The following is a 22,694-nucleotide window of genomic DNA, read 5'->3' as shown; positions in this document are numbered from 1 at the left end:
TATTTCAATATATCAGTCTTTCCTTTCTTACGTTCTTGGTAAGATTATACTAACAAAACATATTTCCCCTTGTACAACTACGCTATATTTAAAAAAAAAATCTACCTATGGATTTTCATAAAAGAAACGTATGCTGTGCTTTTTTTTCACTTCAGAATAAAGTTTTATAAAGGGAAAAAAAATACATTATTTCCCCCCGTTAGCACAATGTTTTCTCTTTTTGCACAAACAGTAGTATACTAAATATTGTTCTGCATGTTGTTTTTTTCACTTAAGTATAGATCTTAGTGATGAAACGTTTTTTTGAGGATTGCTTAGAATTCCAGCGAAAATATCGACTTATCATAAGAGAAGTGTACACTAAAATCATTTAAATAAATATATCAGCTTGGCAAAGATCAAAAAAGCTAATAGGGACTTCCCTGGTGGTCCAGTGGTTGAGACTCCACGCCCCCAATGCAAAGGGCCTGCGTTTGCTCCCTGGTCAGGGAACTAGATCCCGCACGCGGCAACGAAGATCCCGCATGCTGCAACTAAGACCTGGCGCAGCCAAATAAATAAATATTTTAAAAAGGCAGATAACTAATATATTTTCAAGGATATTAGGAAATAGAGACCCTCATGCATTGGTGGTAGAATATAAATTGATACATTCTATGGAGGGTAATTTATCAAATTAGAAATGCACATATTCCTTCATTCAGCAACTGAGTCAGGTTAAGCATATTTAATTCACTTGCGAGCCGTTTGTATTTCCTTTCCAGTGAACTATCTGTTCATGTCTTTCCCCATTTTTCTATTAGGTTATTACTGTTGTGTCTCCTTGATCTTTATAGATTAGGGAAATTCACCCTTTGTGAAAGGTGTTGCAATTTTATTCCAGTTTGTCATTTGCCTTTTGACTGATGCTGTTTTTCTTTCATGAAATTTATCTTATTTTATTTTATTATTTTTCAAAATTTTATTTATTTATTTATGTATTTATTGGCTGTGTTGGGTCTTTGTTGCTGTGTGTGGGCTTTCTCTAGCTGAGGCAAGTGGGGCCTATTTTTCCTTGCGCTGTGCAGACTTCTCTTGGCAGTGGCTTTTCTTGTTGCAGAGCATGGGCTCTAGGCTCTCGGGCTTCAGTAGTTGTGGCACATGGGCTCAGTAGTTGTGGCTCGCTGGCTCTAGAGCACAGGCTCAGTAGTTGTGGTGCAGGGGCTTAGTTGCTCCACGGCATGTGGGATCTTCCCGGACCAGGGCTCGAACCCGTGTCCCCTGCATTTGCAGGCAGATTCTTAACCACTGCACCACGAGGGAAGCCCCATGAAATTTATTTTAAATAGTTGCAATTATCAATCACACTATGCCTTTCCTAGTGTGAGTTTTTAAAAAAATCTCACCTGATTTCTTCTAAAGTTTTATGATTTCTTTTTTTTAAATGAAGAAACTACAATTATTTTTATTGAAAAATGTGAAAGTGAAATATTATATTTATTGCATTATTTTTCTTAATATCTTTTGGAGTATAATTGCTTTACAATGGTGTGTTAGTTTCTGCTTTTAACAAAGTGAATCAGCTATATGTATACATAAATCACCATATTCCCTCCCTCTTGCTTCTCCCTTCCACCCTCCCTATCCCACTCCTCTAGGGGGACACAAAGCACTGAGCTGATCTCCCTGTGCTATGCAGCTGCTTCCCACTAGCTATCTATTTTACATTTGGTAGTGTATATATGTCAGTGCTACTCTCTCACTTCGTCCCAGCTTACCTTTCCCCCTCCCCATGTCCTCAAGTCCATTCTCTATGTCTGTGTCTTTATTCCTGTCTTGCCCCTAGGTTCATGAGAACCTTTTTTTTTTTTTTAAGATTCCATATATATGTGTTAGCATATGGTATTTGTTTTTCTCTTTCTGACTTACTTCACTCTGTATGACAGACTCTAGGTCCATCCACCTCACTACAAAGAGTTCAATTTCGTTTCTATTTATGGCTGAGTAATATTCCATTGTATATATGTGCCACATCTTCTTTATCCATTCAACTGTCAATGAACACTTAGGTTGCTTCCATGTCCTGGCTATTGTAAATAGAGCTGCAATGAACATTGTGGTACATGTCTCTTCTTCAATTATGGTTTTCTCAGGGTATATGCCCAGTAGTGGGATTGCTGGGTCATATGGTAGTTCTACTTTTAGTTTTTTAAGGAACCTCCATACTGTTTTCCATAGTGGCAGTATCACTTTACTTTCCCACCAACAGTGCAAGAGGGTTCCCTTTTCTCCACACCCTCTCCAGCATTTACTGCTTGTAGATTTATAGATGATGGCCATTCTGACCAGTGTGAGGTGATACCTCATTGTAGTTTTGAGTTGCATTTCTCTACTGATTAGTGATGTTAAGCATTCGTTCATGTGTTTGTTGGCAATCTGTATATCTTCTTTGGAGAAATGTCTATTTAGGTCTTCTGCCTGTTTTTGGATTGGGTTGTTTGTTTTTTGGATATTGAGCTTCATGAGCTGCTTGTAAATTTTGGAGATTGATCCTTTGTCAGTTGCTTCATTTGCAAATATTTTCTCCCATTCTGAGGGTTGTCTTTTGGTCTTGTTTCTGGTTTCCTTTGCTGTGCAAAAGCTTTGAAGTTTCATTAGGTCCCATTTGTTAATTTTTGTTTTTATTTCCATTTCTCTAGGAGGTGGGTCAAAAAGGATCTTGCCGTGATTTATGTCATAGAGTGTTCTGCCTATGTTTTCCTCTAAGAGTTTGATAGCGTCTGGCCTTACATTTAGGTCTTTAATCCACTTTGAGTTTTTTGTAGTATACAGTGTTAGGGAGTGTTCTAATTTCATTCTTTTACATGTAACTGTCCAGTTTTCCCAGCACCACTTATTGAAGACGCTGTCTTTTCTCCATTGTATACTCTTGCCTCCTTTATCAAAGATAAGATGACCATATGTGTGTGGGTGTATCTCTGGGCTTTCTATCCTGTTCCACTGATTTTTATTTCTGTTTTTGTGCCAGTACCAACCATACTGTCTTGATTGTGTTTTCATTTTCATTTGTTTCTAGGTATTTTTGATTTCCTCTTTGATTTCTTCAGTAATCTCTTGGTTATTTAGTAGTGTATTGTTTAGCCTCCATGTGCTTGTATTTTTTACGGTTTTATTTTCCTGTAATTGATATCTAGTCTCATAGTGCTGTGGTCAGAAAAGATACTTGATACAATTTCAATTTTCTTAAATTTACCAAGGCTTGATTTGTGACACAAGATATGATCTATCCTGGAGAATGTTCCATGAGCACTTGAGAAGAAAGTGTATTCTGTTGTTTTGGGATTAAATGTCTTATCAATATCAATTAAGCCCATCTTGTTTAATGTGTCATTTAAAGCTTGTGTTTCCTTATATATTTTCATTTTGGATGATCATTGGTGAAAGTGAGGTGTTAACGTCCCCTACTGTGATTGTGTTACTGTTGATTTCCCCTTTTATGGCTGTTAGCATTTGCCTTATGTATTGAGGTGCTCCTATGTTGGATGCATAAATATTTACAATTGTTATATCTTCATCTTGCACTGATCCCTTTATCATTATGTAGTGTCCTTCTTCTTCTCTTGTAATAATCTTTATTTTAAAGTCTATTTTGTCTGATATGAGAATTGCTACTCCTGCTTTCTTCTGATTTCCATTTGCATGCAACATCTTTTTCCATCCCCTCATTTTCAGTCTGTTTGTGTCCCTAGGTCTGAAGTGGGTCTCTTGTAGACAGCATATATATGGTTCTTGTTTCTGTATCCATTCAACCAGTCTATGTCTTTTGCTTGGAGCATTTAATGCATTTACTTTTAAAGTAATTATTGACATGTATGTTCCTTTTTCTTCTATTGTGTTTCCTGCCTAGAGAAGTTCCTTTAGCATTTGTTGTAAAGCTCGTTTGGTGGTGCTGAATTCTCTTAACTTGTGCTGTCTGTAAAGGTTTTAATTTCTCCATGGAATCTGAGTGAGATCCTTGCTGGGTAGAGTAATCTTGGTTGTAGGTTTTTCTCCTTCATCACTTTAAATATGTCCTGCCACTCCCTTCTGGCTTGCAGAGTTTCTGCTGAAAGAACAGCTGTTAACCTTATGGGGATCCCCTTGTATGTTATTTGTTGCTTTTCCCTTGCTGCTTTTAATATTTTTCTTTGTATTTAATTTTTGATAGTTTGATTAATATGTGTCGTGGCATGTTTCTCCTTGGATTTATCCTGTATGGGACTCTCTGTGCTTCCTGGACTTGATTATTTCCTTTCCCATGTTAGGGAAGGGAAGTTTTCAACTATAATCTCTTCAAATATTTTCTCAGACCCTTTCTTTTTCTATTCTTCTTCTGGGACCCCTAAATTCGAATGTTGGTGTGCTTAATGTTGTCCCAGAGGTCTCTGAGACTGTCCTCAATTCTTTCCATGCTTTTTTCTTTATTCTGCCCTGCAATAGTTATTTCCACTATTTTATCTTCCAGGTCACTTATCCATGCTTCTGCCTCAGTTATTCTGCCATTGATTCCTTCTAGAGAAATTTTAATTTCAGTTATTGTGTTGTTCATCATTGTTTGTTTGCACTTTAATTCTTCTATGCCCTCGTCAAACATTTCTTGTATTTCCTCCATTCTATTTCCAAGATTTTGGATCACCTTTACTATCATTACTCTGAATTCTTTTTCAGGTAGACTATTTCCTCTTCATTTGTTTGGTCTGGTGGGTTTTTACTTTGCTCCTTCATCTGCTGCATATTTCTCTGTCTTCTCATTTTGTTTAACTTACTGTGTTTGGGGTCTCTTTTTTGCAGGCTGCAGGTTCATAGTTCCCATTGTTTTTGGTGTCTGCCCCCAGTACATGAGGCTGGTTCACTGGCTTGTGTAGGCTTCCTGGCGGAGGGGACTGGTGCCTGTGTTCTGGTGGGTGAGGCGGGATCTTGTCTTTCTGGTGGACAGGGCTGCATCCGGTGGTGTGTTTTGGGGTGTCTGAGAACTTAGTATGATTTTAGGCATTCTCTCTGCTAATGGGTGGGGTTGTGTTCCTGTCTTGCTAGTTGATTGGCATGGGGCATCTAGCACTGGAGATTGCTGGCCGTTGGGTGGAGCTGGGTCTTAGCATTGAGGTGGAGGTCTCTGGGAGAGCTCTCGCTGATTGACATTACGTGGGGCCTGGAGGACTCTGGAGATCCAGAGTTTCACTTTTTACATTTAAAACTTTGATTCATTAGATATTTATCCTTGTAAGGTGTGAAATACAATTTTATTCTTGTCTCAGATTTGTCTCCTATATCTTTCCCCATCTTGCTCACTGTGCTCCAGCCACTCTGACCTTTTGGCCAGTTCACCAAGTTCACTCCCTACACAGTCTTTTTGCAGTTGCTTTTTTTTTTGTGATATTCTGCCTTTGGATCTTCCCAAGACATTCTAGTCTTAAACGTGTCTTCCTCAGAGAGGAATAACATAAAAAGTACTATCATGATATTGAACTGTCTTGAAATCTACCTATTTATGTTAATTCTGTTTGTCTCTGCTATTGTCAGTTACGTTTTTCCTATTGCTTAACTCCACAAGGCAGCCATTTTAAGCTTATTGCTAAATTCATTTTGGGTAAAATGGGAGACAGGGATTTGGGGACAACCCTGCTGCTCTGCCTCTAGGACAGAACATTAACGGAAAGGCGTTAAAGGATCAGATTGATTTGCCCTTTTTCTATATGTGCAAGATTACCACACCCTGGATTGAACATTAATCTTCAACATGAGATTTGAGAGTTTGTGAAATTATCAGAATCGAAGATGTTTTGGATACTAATTATTCATAAAAAGGTATGAGTAGCTTGATCTCACAGGATATTTTATATATAACAAAAACTGAATGACTGATCTTACAGCATTACAGTTAGATAGCACGAATATCTTACACATTTTAGGTAATCTAGTATTTTAGACAAAGATATTCTGACTTTGCATTGAACAAGAATTGACTTTGACCTATTCCCAGCCTCTTCGAAGGCCCTCACTCCTCCAAAAAAAGTATTTCGGATTTTCGTATGAGCAATTGAGAACTGGGAGGGAACATCATACCATCGATTCCAACACCATCTTTATACAAATAGGGAAAGTAATAGGAAGGCAAAAAACCGGAACCCATTCAGAATTCATCTATGACATCACACTGACTCATCTATGACATCAGCAGGTGTTAACATTGTTAATCCGGTTAATTGAATTAACAGAAGGTGTGGAAGGCGAGCCCTTAGATTTGTTTTCCATTAAATGGATTAAAATGGATGGTAATCCTCATTCTTTTAAAGGTGAATTTCAATTAGTTTATTACAGGTGTGTCTATGAGGCCTTCCCAATTAAGGCTCCTCTCCTACCGGAAATGGGTCATTTAGCATTCCACTTTCAAGAGAGTACGTCCCATAAAATACCATCAAACTTTGTTGAAAAGTCTTTTTTTAAAAATTAATTTAAACAGTTTAGACTTTATGAACGAGCCCATGTTCATTTGCGTGTTCAATTTCCCAACTGCAAAACGTTACTGAGCATTTTACGACCGTGTCACACAATCCTCCCTGCAGCCGGGCGAGAAATACAGGAGTCGGTTTAGGAACGGGAGGCCTGTGGGAGTCAACGTCGCGCTTTGCGCAGGGAAGCCGCAGGGCGAGTCCGGCTGGAGTTAGCCATTTCCTTTCTTCCCCGATACTTCGGGCTGCGGGGGTGCTGGCCGGGCATACACCGAGGCTGGTCCCTGCGTCCCTCTACCCTTTCCCCGCATGCGCCTTGACTAACCAGCTGACAACCCCAACTCTCTGAAAGCGAGAGCGGGAGGCGACCGGCACCATAGCCAGATCCGTCCCAGGCACATCTCCGACGCTCGCCTTTGGGCGAGCCCCAAACGCGCCTCTGGTTTCCAGGTGCGAATAGGAAGCTTCTCCGGAAACCCCAGACCCCTCCCCTTTAGGAAGGGCGCAGACGGCGTCTCTGTTTCCAGGGAAACCGGTCTTGCCATGACGTCACTTCCGCTGACCTGTCTGGACTCCAGGCTGTTGGGAGGAAAAGAGGAAAACTGAGCCACAGCCACGACGGTGGATGTGAGCGTCTCCTGTCTGCGCATGCGCCCGCTCAGCGGCCTGCTTCTATTTATGTGGGGGATCCAACATGGCGGCCGCAACGATCCTGGCGATGGCGGTGGAGCCCATCAGAACATAGTGGCGGGGAAGGGGGGACAGTCCGCACTCACGGTGGCGTCGGCGGCGACGGCTGAGGGTGGTGGAGGGAAGAAAAGCGACGGAGAGCAAAAGGAAGGGCAGGCAGGCAAACAACTCGGCGTAGAACCGAGCGCCGGCTTGAGCGAAGGCAGAGGGCCAGAACAGTGGGGATGGCGGAGCCACGCAGAGTAGCGTTTATTAGCCTGTCACCGGTGAGGCGGCGCGAGGCCGAGTTCCCGGGGGCCGAACGCGAGCCCGACTACCCTCGCGAGCCCCCCCGACTGGAGCCGCAGCCGTACCGCGAGCCGGCCCGGGCGGAGCAGTCGGCCCCGCGGGAGGTTGCCCCCCGGTCGGACGCGCAGCCCCCGCCGCGGGAGAAGGCGCTCCCCCAGCGCGAGGTCAGCCGCGCCGAGCCGCCCATGTCGCTGCAGCGCGAGCCCCCTAGGCCCGAGCCGCCGCCGCCGCCGCCGCTCCCGCAGTTGCACTTGCAGCCGCCTCCGCCGCGGGAGTCGGCTTCCCGGGCCGAGCCGCAGCAGAGGCCGTCGAAGGAGACAGTGCGCCTGGAGCTGGTGCTCAAGGATCCCACCGACGAGAGCTGCGTGGAGTTCAGCTACCCGGAGCTGTTGCTGTGCGGAGAACAACGGGTACAGAAGATCCCTCCCTCATCCCCCAGACCCCGGGAGCCTCAGGACCCGTCCGCCTCCCCCAGTGGTTTGTCCCTCCCGAAGCCCACCTTGCGTGTCTCGGGTTGCCCCAGGGGGTGGCTGGAGGGGGCAGGGGCCGAGCGGGTGGACGGGCGGTTGGTGCTGCTTTCCTCTGGTCCCCAGTGTTGGCCGAGGCTCCCACCCGGCTCCACCAACCCCCCCCTCGCCACCGCCATCGTACGCCCGCTCCAAACGCTGTTCCAAGCCGGCTTCCCTCTGCACCTTTCGAAACCTCAGGTTTCCTCTCGGCTTCCCACAAAAAATCTGGGGGCCCTGCACGTTGCGTTGTTGGGTTTTGCTTGCGGAGCTCCAGTTGGGGGACACGCCCCCCAGTCTGAAGCAGAGAGATTGTGTAACCTCTCCAGTATCATCCTTACCTTCATCGCTGTTGTGCTGGGCGCTGAGATGTGCTTCTGAGCGTGGGGTATTTATCTTAATTGAAAGGGGATTTAAAAGTAATCTAAACATTTTCAGAGTAAGGATTCCACTTTAGGATTGGAGGTTACGTGGGTTAGTTATCTGGTTCCTTATTTTTCGCTCTCGTGTTGATATTGGTAAACCTTTTTAGCTTTGTTTTCTCTAGTGTTCATACAATAATTGAATGGGAGGGTGTCTCGTTGTATTTGGTGCCTACCATCATATCCTTGTTTGAGTACATATCATTAGTTTATTGGTCCTACTTGGAGGATATTGCACTTGGCCATTGTAATTTTTGGAGAGTGATGAAAAAAACTTAGCTTTGAATTTCTAAAAACTTTATTGAAAATATATAGGTATGCCTTTGGTGGAACTGGTGAACAATGGAGATAGGAGAGAGGTTCGTTGGTAACTAATTTTTATTGTTGGTTGGTGATGTTCAGAAGTAAACTAGAAAGGGAAATGGTAGAGTAACAATAATAAGAGAACAGTTTCCTCTGTTGTTTAGAGACTATGCTCTTTATTAGGTTTTGCTTTAGCACAGGTCTAATGGACTCCAGAAGTCACTTGTTTTATTTTCATCCTCAATTATCTTTATAGTTGAAATGAATACCTTAGTTTAAAAATATCATACTAAACAACGTCACTAGATTTTTTTTATTGTAAGGCCAACTAATCTTTTGATCATTATTTACAAATACTGCTGTGTGGTCAAACCAAAATGAATTGTTAAGGATAGAGATCATTTTGGTCATTTCCACATAACATTTTGCGCTTTAGATTCACTTTAGTGCCCCTGTCATTTATAAAGTGATGCCATTTTTTTCCCCAAAAGATTTTTGCGAATACTGGATTGGAGCATTTTTCAAAAAACTGTACTATATTTGCTCTTTTAATCTATGTAGACTTGCAGTTTTACTTCCTAATCTACATCATAAGTTACAGGTGATTATATTTGGGAAAAATGCATAGTAATGGCTAACATTTACTGATTTCTTACAATGTGCTAGACACAGTTCTAAGTGTGGTACATGGCTTGTGGAATTTAGTCCAGCAGAGCTCCATGAGACGGATACATTTATCCACATTTTGCAAATAAGGAGGCTGGTGTACAAAGTGCTCATATGTATCTTATTAATACTTTTTTCCATGCTAGTACCAATTCTTAGTAAAACAGAATTCTTACAATTAACTCATATAGTTTAAATTTAGAAAGTCCTGCCGAAATGAACTGAAATAAGAGTTATAGTAGATATACAAAGACCTCTGTTATGACCCTCTTTATGCTGTAATATTGATACTATGATAAACTAATAATAGATATGTATCTTTTAATTATAAGTATAAAGTTAATTTTGATACCCTATCATATTAACTTGATAAAATCAGAATAGTTTCATGTAATAGAAAAGTGAATAATTCAGTTTAATTTTTCTGTTTACACTATCAGTTGGGGGTATTTTAGTCCAGATTTCTTGTACATTCAGCCATATATCATTTGTCATATTCCACTGAACCAAAAAATCCATTGCTTATACAGTGTACCTTTGCAACAAAGATTTGTCAGATTTTCCTATGATTACTCCCAGTGAACATATTTATTGCATAAGAAAGTGTAGAAAACACCTTTCTAAATGAAGTTGTCACGTTTCCATGAAAGGAAATCCTAGGAAGAGAAACCATCAAAACCAAAATGTAAGCAATAGAATTGATCTGCAAAGTGGTGATTCCCAAATTTGCCCTCAGGAGGAGTCCAGTTTATTTTTAGTGATGTTGTAATATTTTCAAAATAGTTTTAATTTTAAGTTATTGTAATTGAATGACATACTATGTAGCAGGGTTAGAGTAGAAAGGGGAGGAAAAGAGATCTTGTAAAATTAAAAGAAGAAAAGTTTCTAAGATTTTGAAATAGCCATCTGTCACCCAATAAGATTTTACTTGATAGGTGTAAGTATAAAATAATCTGTTACATGTGAATACCATCTGTACTAGGGTGAATTTAAATCATCCCCCTTTGTAAATACGAAATGAACAGTAAAACCCCAATTAACCTAATGCAGTTAGAAATTTTTCTAAACTTACTTCTTATTAATACGGAAAAACACGATTAAATGAGCGTGTGTTGGCAAAATATGGAAAACAAAACCTCGTCTAGGTTGTCAGGACACAGGTTAGCTAAACCCTTAACCTTGTTATCTGTAGAGTATTGATCCTTGATTGAGGCTGAGGCATTGCAATCATCTCTATCCTGAAAGATTAACTTGTTCACCATTTCTGGCTAAGGGGAATTCATACACAAGAAATTCTTTTTTAACTCTTAGTAAACCAGAAAATCACTTAACCAGAAAACATCTTCCTATAAACATGATTAATTGAACATTCAGTATAAAAAGAAAATAAATGATTATAGTGTTAATGTGATTATATTGTTACCAGAGAATTCTATGATATTCCATTGCTTGTCATACTGCATGTTTCGGATAACATATACGAAAGCTCTCCTGAAAATGATGTTAATGAGTTAACATCAAGAGACAGAATCATTGGGTCACTTTTGCCTGTGGGTGGTTGGTAATTTTGCTATTTACTAATTGTCAGATCTTTTCACCTGAAAAACGTAAAGCTTACTTAGAGCCTTGATTGTGGATAAGCGTTACTTCTTAACTGTGAAAGAAAGGTGACTCAGTTTTCTTAAGTTTATTTTTATAGACTAGCAAGGGTAAATAAGAGATTTACTTTTGCTGCCTATATAAAGTCTACATAAAATAGTTCAGAATGGTGTATAAGGTGATTCTTATTTAAAATATATATTCATGTATTTATATTTGCACATATAAAATGGGTCAGACCAGTAGTAAGACCTAGTATTTGGACTTCATAGTGACATGAAGGAAACTGTTTATAATGGCAAGCAAGTCATGGTGGTTGTTTACTCTGCTTAACTTTAGTCTCAAGTTAAGGCTATGCCCTGAATATGCCTAGTACTTCTTATTTCATCACCAGTCTATTTCTGCTAGTTTGTTTCCTTTCAGGTCATATTTATATTTTCCATTGGTAACTCCTATTGGGATAAAAGATTCTATAAATATATTACTTATTACAATAGATAATTTAAAAAATTGATTCAAAAATTCCTTTAAGCTTTAAGATGTATCCTTTAATTCTAATGCCCTAGGTATGATGAATTGTTTTGTATTCATTATGTCCATATTTTTCTGTCACATTTTTAGATTAATCATGTCTCAGCCTTAATAGCCAGGATCATGTATCTCAGTTTCAAACTGTGCAAATCTTCATCCCTTCTGCATTTTTTCTTGCCCTTCAGGGCAAATCTGTATCTAATATTTCAGCTGTGATATATTTTCATTTTTAATTACTGCTTGAAGATGCTACATCAGTAATAGCATCTAGCCTTTTTTTTAAATGAACTTCTTAGTTCATAATTAGATGAAAATAGCATTTTTATCCACATGTAGCTCCTTGTTTGGGGTTTTTTGTATATTGAAATATATGTGTGTGTGTGTATATATGTATATCTATGAAATGTGTCTGTGAAAACAGTAAAGGATGTGATGTATCTTTTTGTTTGTTTTGGTCAATAGATGGTAAATGTGGGATCCTAGCTCTGTGTGTGTGTTTGTTTTTTTTTTAATTTATTTTTTATAAATGTATTTTATTTATTTATTTTTGACTGCGTTGGGTCTTCGTTGCAGTGCGCGGTCTTTCTCTAGTTGTGGTGAGCGGGGCTACTCTTCATTGCGGTGCGTGGGCTTCTCATTGCGGTGGCTTCTCTTGTTGTAGAGCATGGGCTCTAGGTGCACGGGCTTCAGTAGTTGTGGCACACAGGCTCAGTAGTTGTGGCTCGCGGGCTCTAGAGCGCAGGCTCAGGAGTTGTGGCGCACGGGCTTAGTTGCTCCATGGCATGTGGGATCTCCCCGGACCAGGGCTTGAACCCTTGTCCCCTGCATTGGCAGGTGGATTCTTAACCACTTTGCCACCAGGGGAGCCCTTGTTTGTGTGTGTTTTAAACCATGCATTATAGTAGATTTTCACTCTCCTTGCTAGAAAGAAGCTATGATAATATAATCTGTTTGTAGCTATTGAACTTTTGTGCTTTGTTTACAAGTCGTATGTATTTTCTGAATGGATTTTCATTGACAGGTTGTAGGTGATACAGAGGTGGTCAATGCTAAGTCTCAGCAAAAAGCTGTAGCAGCTACAGATACTCCAGTGCTAACTCAGGGCAGATGATTAAATGTTGATTGTAATAACCTAGATTCCAATAACCTTTTAGAAGCATTGTCTGACCAAAGTGGTTAATCTTTGTTGGGAAGATCTCAAACTAGAGTTATAGGTGGGATTTTCATGTTTACCTAATTTTCTTGGGTTCTTTGGCCTTTTTATTTTTGGTGGGGTAACCATAGATCATTTTGTGGGTGAAGACAGTTTGAATTGTTGAGTTCTTAACCACCAAAAAACTTTAAAATGTGTAAGAGTTCATTAAAACTGCAAATATTTTTGCTATAAACCAACATTTCATTCTATTTCCTTTTGTTTTACTGTTGAATTTTTTGTTTTCTAATTTTAAAAAAATTTAATTTTTTAAATGAAGTGTAGTTGATTTACAGTGTTATATTAGTTTCCTTTTTAGTGACTTTTTTATTAAAAAATTTTTTTTTCAATTTATTTATTTATTTTTGGCTGTGTTGGGTCTTCGTTGCTGCGCGCGGGCTTTCTCTAGTTGCGGCGAGTGGGGACTGCTCTTTGTTGCAGTGCGCGGGCTTCTCATTGCAGTGGCTTCTCTTGTTGCAGAGCACGGGATCTAGGCGTGGGGGCTTCAGTAGTTGTGGCTCACGGGCTCTAGAGCACAGGTTCAGTAGTTGTGGCGCACGGGCTTCGTTGCTCCGCAGCATGTGGAATCGTCCCGATCAGGGCTCGAACCCATGTCGCCTGCATTGGCAGGTGGATTCTTAACGACTGTGCCACCAGGGAAGTCCCTTTTTAGTTACTTTTTGTGTGTGTGTGTGTGTGGTGCGTGCGCCTCTCACTGCCGTGGCCTCTCCCGTTGCGGAGCACAGGCTCCGGATGCGCAGGCCTAGCGGCCATGGCTCACGGGCCCAGCCGCTCCGCAGCACGTGGGATCCTCCCGGACCGGGGCACGAACCCATGTCCCCTGCATCGGCAGGCGGACTCTCAACCACTGTGCCACCAGGGAAGCCCTTTAGTTACTTTTTAATGCTTCTAACTTTGTTAATATTTGGAAAAATTGACTCATGTTTTAAATTTAGATATATTCAACTCTGGTTGAAGTAATACTAATACTTCTATTTCTTTTACCATTCACTTTGAAGCAGAAGAAGCCCGTTTACATGGAAGACCCGTTCAATGATGATCATCAAGAGAGGCAAGAAGTGGAAATGTTGGCTAAGAAGTTTGAAATGAAATATGTAAGTATAATAAACTTTTCACGTAGGTAATTTTATCCTGTTGGCCTATTTTTTTTTTCTCTGGCAGTTTGGGAGGGCTGATAGCATCTATTGCTCACATTATCTTGTTCTAACAGATTGAACCCCAATAAATGGTTAGCTGGTCCTATAAAGATTCTGATAGGTTTGTGATGGCTGTAATAGTAGCTGTCATTTATTGTACTCCTTCTAGAGTTCAGGCAGTTTGCTTATCATCAATATCTCCAATCCTTATAACAACACTCCAAGGTAAGTAATATGGACCACATTTTACAGATGAAGAAACAGGCTCTGAGCTTAAGGTTGAATAACTGATCCAAGGTCACACAATGGCAAGAATGAGGCTGCATGTCCAGGTCTGTCTAGCTCTAATTCTTTGCTCTTTCCACTGCCATTGAGAACACTTTTAATTCCTTTGGTGTAGTAGTTCTCAAGCCTTCCTGCTTCTTAAGAGTTTAAGAGAATGCATGTGTGTACTTCTAGGCCACTGGGTTCAGGATCAATCAGAAGCAGCATGAAATTTCTTTATAAGTATCTTGTCTACCTTAAAATTCATGTGCATTTTATATTCTTTGCCACAGTAGATTGGTGTTTGTTTTAATATAAAAATAAATTTGAATTACCTGATTGTAAAGTTGCTTAATGTTATTCTCAATTTTTCTAGTATAATTGACTTTGTTGGAAGATCCCCCCTATCCCCTCCCCATTTTTATCTTATGGCTTTAACTGCCCTTTGTCTCTGCTAAAACATGACCCAGGAGAAGCAAGACCTTACCCTTTGTGGTTCCCCTGTGAGCATTGAAAAGTATCTCACAGAGATAGGATATCAGCTCACACTGGCTCTGTCATTCATGTTATCTTCAAAATGCAGCTACGGTCTTGGTGGACACTTGTTGGCTCTTTGCGGTAATGAAGAAACAGTTTGGGGGATGGAGAAAATACATGAGAATATTTTGAAATATGGGTCAGGTTCTAGGCCATACTTTGCCAGCTACTAGTTGTTTCCGTTGGTGAGGTTATTTAACCTCTTTGGGCCATAGTTTTCTTATCTGTAAATTGAGATGTTCAGGTTTTTCACAGCCCCTTGTGGCTCTGTATTCTTTGGCTGTATAATATCTTTAGGGGTGGACTAATGGGTGTTTCCATGGAAGAAATAGCCAAAGTTGTTACATTTGTAGTGTTAATTATAATACGGTGTCCTCAGATTATAAATCCTGAAATAACTGTCTAAACTTTTTATACAGATTAACACATTGGTTAAATTTAATGTTTTAACCAGGTAGTACATTTACATGGTTCAAATTCAAAAATGAAAAAAAATATAGAGTGAAAAATCTTCCTTTTATTCTACTGTCCACCCACCTAATTTCACTTCCTAGAGGCAAGTAATATTCTTGGGTGTCCTTCCAGAGATATTTTATGTGTATCTCTCTATATACATTATTCCTCCCCCTACCCCACACCTCTTTTTACACATATTACAGAATGCATTACATGGTTCTGCTCTTTGCTTTTTTCATTTACTATATCTTGGAGATTTTTTTTCATATCAGGACAAAGAGAGCTTTCTGTCTCTCATTTTTAAGGCTACACGGTATTCCACTGTATGGACATATCACAGTTTATTTAACTAGTCCCGACATAATTTCAGTTGTTTCCAAAAATTTACCTTTCTAATAGTACTGCAGTAAATTACTTAGTAGCATGCCATTTCATACATTTTCAAGTTTATCTTCAGACCGGATTCCTAGAAGGGGAATTTTTAGGTCAAAAGATTTATGCATTTATAGTTTCGGTATATACAGTATTATCAAAACCAGTTTCTACTCCCTCCAACACTATATTAGAGTGGCTTTTTTCCCCATGGGTTATAACACCAAGGATTAGATTGCCCTTTGCAAGTGGAAAATTCCTAGCATATCCTGTAAGTAATGTACCTCACGGTTAGCATTAAATCTTATTGGGAAGCTTTTGGATAGTTCTTGGCATAGAAAAACCAGTGTTCTGAAGAAGTTGGTTGATGTGTAAAGTTGTTTCAAATAACTGGGATATATCCAAGCACTGTCATTGTGCAGGGATAAAATGTTATTCTTGTTATAATCCAAATTAATGGGCTGTATTTCTTCTCTAGATTTTTATTTTGGCTACTGACTCTCTTATTTCCATTCTAAGTAGAGATTTAAAATGTCCTACCTCATGAAGGCTTTATGTGCATAAACCTAAAAGCATGCCATAAATATTATATCCATGAATGTTAAATATGCATATTATAACAAATTATTTGGAACGTTTTAAGAAAATCATTAGGCTAAAAGTGACCTGGGAGAAGGTATCTTGCCAGCTCTAGGCTCTAGGCTTCACAAAAGATCACTCTTAAACAACAAAGATTTTTATTGGTGTTCAGGCATATCATATACAGACATCTATATGTATATTTATTCATATATGTTGTATATTTATTTATACAAACACTATATATATATTTTTTAAGTAAAAGAAAATCTTTTAGATATTTGCAAAATATTAACCCACCAAAGTTAGATTTCTCTTTTTGCAGATGACAAAAAGATGACTTAGTTCTTTGAGGTTTATAAAACACAGATAAAACTTGTATCCCTAGCTACCTTTTCTTCTTACTTTTTTTCCCTTCATAATATAACTTAGATGTCCTTGTCATTATTTCTTTTTTTTTTTTTTTTAACATTTTATTTATTTTTTGGCTGCGTTGGGTCTTCGTTGCTGCGTGCGGGTGAGCAGGGGCTACTATTCATTGTGGTGCACAGGCTTCTCATTGCGGTGGCTTCTCTTGTTGCCAAGTATGGGCTCTAGGCTCACGGGCTTCAGTAGTTGTGGCACGCGGGCTCAGTAGTTGTGGCTCTTGGGCTCTAGAGCACAGGCTCCATGGTTGCGGCGCACGGGCTTAGTTGCTCCATGGCATGTGGGATCTTCCCAGACCAGGGCTCGAACCCGTGTCCCCTGCATTGGCAGGCGGATTCTTAACCACTGTGCCACCAGGGAAGCCCCCCTTGTCATTATTTCTGAAAATCGCTTAAGGTTACTTCTAGCCCTTTGTTTCTTGGAACAAGAGATGGAGTTATTTGTTAAATTTTGTATATAAATAATAAAATATTTGAGCATTTTTGTTGGACATACAAAGAGACATGGTATTTGCTGCCTCCTGGAGAAACTTTCGACATCATTGGGAAGACAAAACATACATATGACACACAAATTCAGGGCCAAGCAGTGGCCTATGGAAATGAATGACTCTCCTTTGGGGACCTGAAAGTGAGTAGAAGTCCCATTCTTGAAATTGGAAGGAATTTTGGAGACTTGAATGGATACTTTCAACCTCCTTTTTAGCCTTTGTAGGCTAGCAATGGATGAGATGCAGCAGCAGCAATATATTGTAGTGGAAGGAGCCCAGCGTTATGAGTTAACGCAGCTAGATTCTGATCCTCTCTTTGCCATAACTAGCTAGGTGACATTAGTGAAGGCTCTTGGTTTTTTTATGCTTTAGTATGTGTGAGGAGAAAATAAGGTCTGCTTAGTCAACTTTATAGCACAAGGGTTTTGTCAAAATAAGATGGAAAATAGATTATTAGTGTTTGAAATATTTAAAGTGCTATCTAAATGCTGTTCAGTCACTTAAATATATCATTCTTTTTTTCTTTTCTGAAAAATAATTTATTTAAGGAAGTAGCAAGTAACTGATTAATTCTGCAAAAGAATAGACATTAAAACACCTAATATTTTTCTCTCCCTTCCAGGTAGCCAGATATATGTGTGTGTGTGTGTGTGTGTGTGTATGTGTATATATATATATTTTTTTTTAATTAATTAATTTATTTTTGACTGTGTTGGGTCTTCATTGCTGCACGTGGCCTTTCTCTAGTTGTGGTGATCGGGGGCTAGTCTTCATTGCGGTGCAGGGGCTTCTCGTTGCCATGGCTTCTCTTGTGGAGCGTGGGCTCTAAGCGTGTGGGCTTCAGTAGTCGTGGCACGCGGGCTCAGTAGTTGTGGCTCATGGGCTCTAGAGCGCAGGCTCAGTAGTTGTGGCTCACGGGCTTTGTTGCTCTGCGGCATGTGGGATCTTCCTGGACCAGGACTTGAACCCATGTTCCCTGCATTGGCAGGTGGATTCTTAACCACTGCACCACCAGCGAAGCCTGGGCAGATATATTAACCAGGCCTCTTGATTACCCCAAGGGCTAGACCAATGCAGTGAATTACTTCATTGCATAAAACAGAAATTAAAACATATCATTCTTGTAGAGAATTGCTTTTATTCTGTACCTGTCATAAATTCTTTTTATGTAAACATCTATGTGGTTTTAACCTCTTTTAATTGATGACTCCACTGATTTTGATCTTTTAGTTCAGGCATTCTATTCCAAGTGGCCTTTATTTTTCGTCCTCCAGTCACTTTTTACATATTCTTAACTATTGTGGTCTTCTTAAAGACTACAACAGATTATTTGGAGCCCTTTAAGAAAATCATCAGCCGGGACTTCCGTGGTGGCGCAGTGGTTAGGAATCCACCTGCCAATGCAGGGGACATGGGTTCGAGCCCTGATCTGGGAAGATCCCACATGCTGTGGAGCAACTAAGCCTGCGTGCCACAACTACTGAAGCCCACGTGCCTAGAGCCCGTGCTCCACAACAAGAGAAGCCACTGCAATGAGAAACCCGTGCACCACAATGAAGAGTAGCCCCTGCTCGCCACAACTAGAGAAAGCCTGTGCGCAGCAGTGAAGACCCAACGCAGCCAAAAAAAAGAAAATCATCAGCCAGAAGTCACCTGGGAGAAGATACCTTGTCCAATCCTAGGCTCTCACAAAAGATCACTGTTAAGCAACAAATGAAGATATTTACTGACCTATTGTTTACTGTCCTTTAGTTACTTTAGTGCCTGAAATTCAGGAGTAGCAAATTCAGATGTCCCCAGTTTCCCCTGATTAATCAGTGAAGCAAGCCAGATGGACAATAAAGGTGGGGGATTGTTTCAAACGGGACAGCGCGTGCTCTGTCTAAAGGGGACACTGCTACTCAGTTCCAGACTGTGTTACCTTGTAGGAATTTGGGCTTAGGGTTGCCAGATCTTTCCATTTCTCAAAAGAAGGCTGAAATCTGGATTTTACTCTGTTATCTCTTACTTTTTTTTTAAAAATAAATTTATTTATTTATTTTTGGCTGCATTGGGTCTTTGTTGCTGTGCACGGGCTTTCTCTAGTTGCGGCGAGCGGGGGCTACTCTTCGTTGCGGTGCTTGGGCTTCTCTTGTTGCGGAGCATGGGCTCTAGGCTCACGGGCTTCAGTAGTTGTGGCTCATGGACTCTAGAGCACAGGCTCAGTAGTTGTGGCACGCGGGCTTAGTTGCTCTGTGGCATGTGGGATCTTCCCAGACCAGGGCTCGAACCCGTGTCCCCTGCATTGGCGGGTGGATTCTTAACCACTGCACCACCAGGGAAATCTGATTATATCTTACTTTTAAATGTGGGCTTCTAACTAAAACACCTACTGGGCCAAACAAAATGTCCATCTGTGGGTCAGATTCGACTCTCAAGCATTTGTTTGAGACCTTTGTGTACTTGCTTCACTATTTTTTTCCTAATATATTTAACTCATCAGTCCATCTACTTTTACATTCTGCCCTTTCTCTTCTGTGAGCAGAGTGGTTGGTGGTACATGTGGGGGCATGTACCATTTCCATTGTGGAGGAGCATGCGTTTGTAGGAAGTTTCAGAGAATGGAGCAAGTTAAACTCAGTTGGGGGTTTCCAGATATGGAGAAAAATGGGATGCAACTTGATCTCAGAAAATTGACAAATGTAATAACAGGTCCAGTGACCAAGGAGGTGGAAAGTATAAAATAAATCTTACATGTATAGTTTTCAAAAAAAAAAAAATAGGATGCATTGAGATGTGGCTGCGTCCAAGAGTGATGTTAGTGATAAATTCTGTGTTTTGCTGGAAGGCCTGAGAGGCAAGTTTATGGGCTTTTTGTGGTCTTTAGTATATCTAGCTGTTGCTTGTGCTGGAGAGGAGTTGAGTGAGGGGGAGCAAGCGGCCACCTGAGGGAGAAGGGAAGGCTGCTTGTGGAGTATAGGATGTGCCTTATCCTGCAGCAGTTGCTTGTGGAAGAGGATTGAGACAGCTTTGGTGATAGCAGAAATTATGGAGAGTATAGAACCCTGTATTGAATGGTTGGTTTGTGTTTTTTCCCCCATTCTGTCCTATTTTTATTGTCTATGTCATATTTCCTGTTATGTTACTCTTCAGGTAATGTGACACTGGGTATTCAGCACCAATTGCTAAATGTTCTTTTGGGAACAGAGCAGTATAAGTATTCAGCACTTACTTTTACCTAGAGTATATTAAATTGGTTGTTGTACATAAATCTTAATAAATAGCTAAGTCCAAGTTTTGATATTTGTCTTGTTGGTTACTGTAGGAAGGAAGGAGGATACAGTTTAAAGAGGCCCCCGTGACTTTCCTCATTCCCAGTTTTAAGGCTCCAAATGTGGAGACTATCCTACTTTCCAGTTCAGTTTTTAGATGGTTTCTAGGTTGTGTATGTTTTTCCGAGGCCATGTATACTGTAGATCAGGAAATGAGGTTTGGTTTGATGGGTGTAGACTTGTTCTCTAAGCCTTCTAGGGCATAGGATAACCTATGGTGGTTGGCAGATTTCTTTTAGTGATTTTTCTCACTGTGTTACCCCAGCCATCTTGAAAGATCATGCTATCCTAGAATTGGATATAAATTCCATAATCTAAATGAAAGTGCTTAACACAATACCTGATATATCACAGTTAATACTGTTTGAATCTGAATGACTCTCTAAACAGGAAGACATGTACTTCTGCCAGGCATTTATTAGCATGTATAAAATCACATTATGACTTTAAAATCTGCTTTGTATACCACATAGACTTTGAATACCACCTTTGATAGTACCACCTTTGATGCTTAATTCTTTGTGATTTTGGACTCTCAGAGCCCTAAGTAGCTTCGTATTTATTTTAAAAGGGAGGATAAGGGACTTCCCTGGTGGCACAGTGGTTAAGAATGCAGGGGACACGGGTTTGATCCCCGGTCCGGGAAGATCCCACATGCTGTGGAGCAGCTAAGCCTGTGCGCCACAACTACTGAGCCTCTGCTCAAGAGCCTGCGAGCCACAACTACTAAGCCCGTGTGCCACAGTTACTGAAGCCCATGTGCCTAGAGGCCGTGCTCTGCAACAAGAGAAGCCACCGCAATGAGAAGTCCACACACCACAACGATGAGTACCCCCACTCGCCGCAACTAGAGAAAGCCCACACGCAGCATCGAAGACCCAACCCAGCCAAAAAAATAATAATAATAAATAAATAAAAGGGAGGATAAGGGTAGATTTGATGAGTTAAAAGTCATTTTGAGCAGTTTTACAAATAAGGCATTTGATGAAATAGAGTTAACACTGTTTTTAATCAAAAACAAAGTATATTTATAAAAAGTCTTGATTTTCTTTTGGTATGGCTCTTAAAGCTGATTTTGTTCAGTTATTTTTTAAAGGATGGCAATATCTTGGAATAACTGTGTAATTTCCAATGAAATTGGCTTCTTCATGATATATACTACTCAACTGAGTGGAAAGGAAAAATATTTTTATACTTAAAATAATTATGAATTATTTGAAAAGTGTCCTCAAATATGAGACTGATATAAGTGGATGTTAGAAAGCATTTATGCACCCTATCTGGGAATTTTAAGAATTCTATCTGTTATTCATATTATTAGATGATCATCCACAGTTGCTGAGGCAGTAGAGCGTCCTTGGGAACTTCCTGGGCTGGTTTTCCTCTCTTTGTTTGATCAACTTGGTAGGGCTTTGGGTAAAGCAGTTTGGGCCAACTTGTAAATACCACCACAAAATAAATTCTACTTACAAAGCACAAATACCAGTGTATTTAGGTTCTGTTGGCCAGTAATAGTGTAGTCCTACAAATACAATAAAAATGTGAAATAGTAACCTTTCAAAGCAGTCTGAGGGGTGCGATTTTTTAAAGGGCGAGGGAGACTTCTCCACTCAAATAATTGTTTCTTTAGTGCAGTTATCAATTGTAATTGCTTGCCATGACATGCCCTTTTAAGTCCTTGGCCTCTTTGAGCTAAATAAATTCTCTTCATCTTCTTTCAATCCCTTAGGAACAGTTGAGAATCAGCAGTTTTAGGGTATTTGGGAGGAAGGTTTTGTATCCATAAGTGGTGATTATAGAAATCTGTGTGTAGTATTTCTGTGCTGTTAAGTCAGCTCTTGACTGTCTTTCCACTGACTTAAATCTCTACCCTTTTCTATTGGTAGGTTAAGAAAATTAGTAAAGGTAGAAGATAAGGTTGTGACAGGGCTGGAACAAATAGGAAGCTTTGTGACCAGCAGATATTTTCTTCTCAGTTATCAGACTAGAGTCTTAGCAGTGTCATGAGTCTTCTGTCTTCCACAGGTGATCAATGGAAGCTTGTTATTAGTTAGGTTTCTTATTACCTGAAGGCAATAGGGGGTCCCGTACTAAGAACACTTGTTGTTTGTTTTCCATTTTAGTGTTAAGTGTAATCGGACTTCATTGGCTTGAAACACTGATTATCAGGTTAAAGCAGGTACTAATGACTCAGTAAGCTAGTTTTTTTCTGAGTCGTAGTGTGTGAACTAGTGCCCTAGGGGAGTAGATTTAAAGGGGTTTCTCCATTTTAGATGTAGCAAAATTCAAGGGTTTTTTAAATTTGGAAAATAAAATTTGTATTTCTATAAGATGCATTTATTGTGTAAAATGTAACATCAACAACTGGAGGAGGCCAGAGAATTTATCAAGTCAGACTTTGATGCTACTGCAGAGTGTATTTTTGCCACAGATGCTGA

General features: G+C 40.1%; 1 protein-coding gene across 4 annotated transcripts in view; it reads left to right on the top strand.

The window, feature by feature from the left end:
- The first annotated feature begins 7,146 nt into the window (after positions 1-7,146).
- Positions 7,147-22,694, top strand: part of UBN2 (ubinuclein 2) — an 87,694-nt gene continuing 72,146 nt past the window's right edge. For 3 of the 4 annotated variants that reach the window (XM_032642839.1, XM_032642838.1, XM_032642836.1), the window contains exons 1-2: positions 7,161-7,855; positions 13,684-13,779. In XM_032642839.1, the coding sequence (XP_032498730.1) occupies positions 7,382-7,855; positions 13,684-13,779 (570 nt within the window). In that variant the 5' untranslated portion in view covers positions 7,161-7,381. Of the gene's footprint in view, positions 7,856-13,683; positions 13,780-22,694 lie in introns of all 4 variants that reach the window. The other variant, XM_032642837.1, reaches the window with a different exon arrangement.

The sequence above is a fragment of the Phocoena sinus genome, chromosome 9, assembly GCF_008692025.1.
Source record: "Phocoena sinus isolate mPhoSin1 chromosome 9, mPhoSin1.pri, whole genome shotgun sequence".
In the NCBI taxonomy this organism is placed as follows: Eukaryota; Metazoa; Chordata; class Mammalia; order Artiodactyla; family Phocoenidae; genus Phocoena; species Phocoena sinus.
The sequence above is the reverse complement of the archived record's forward strand: the minus strand, read 5'-3'. Positions and strand labels throughout refer to the sequence as shown.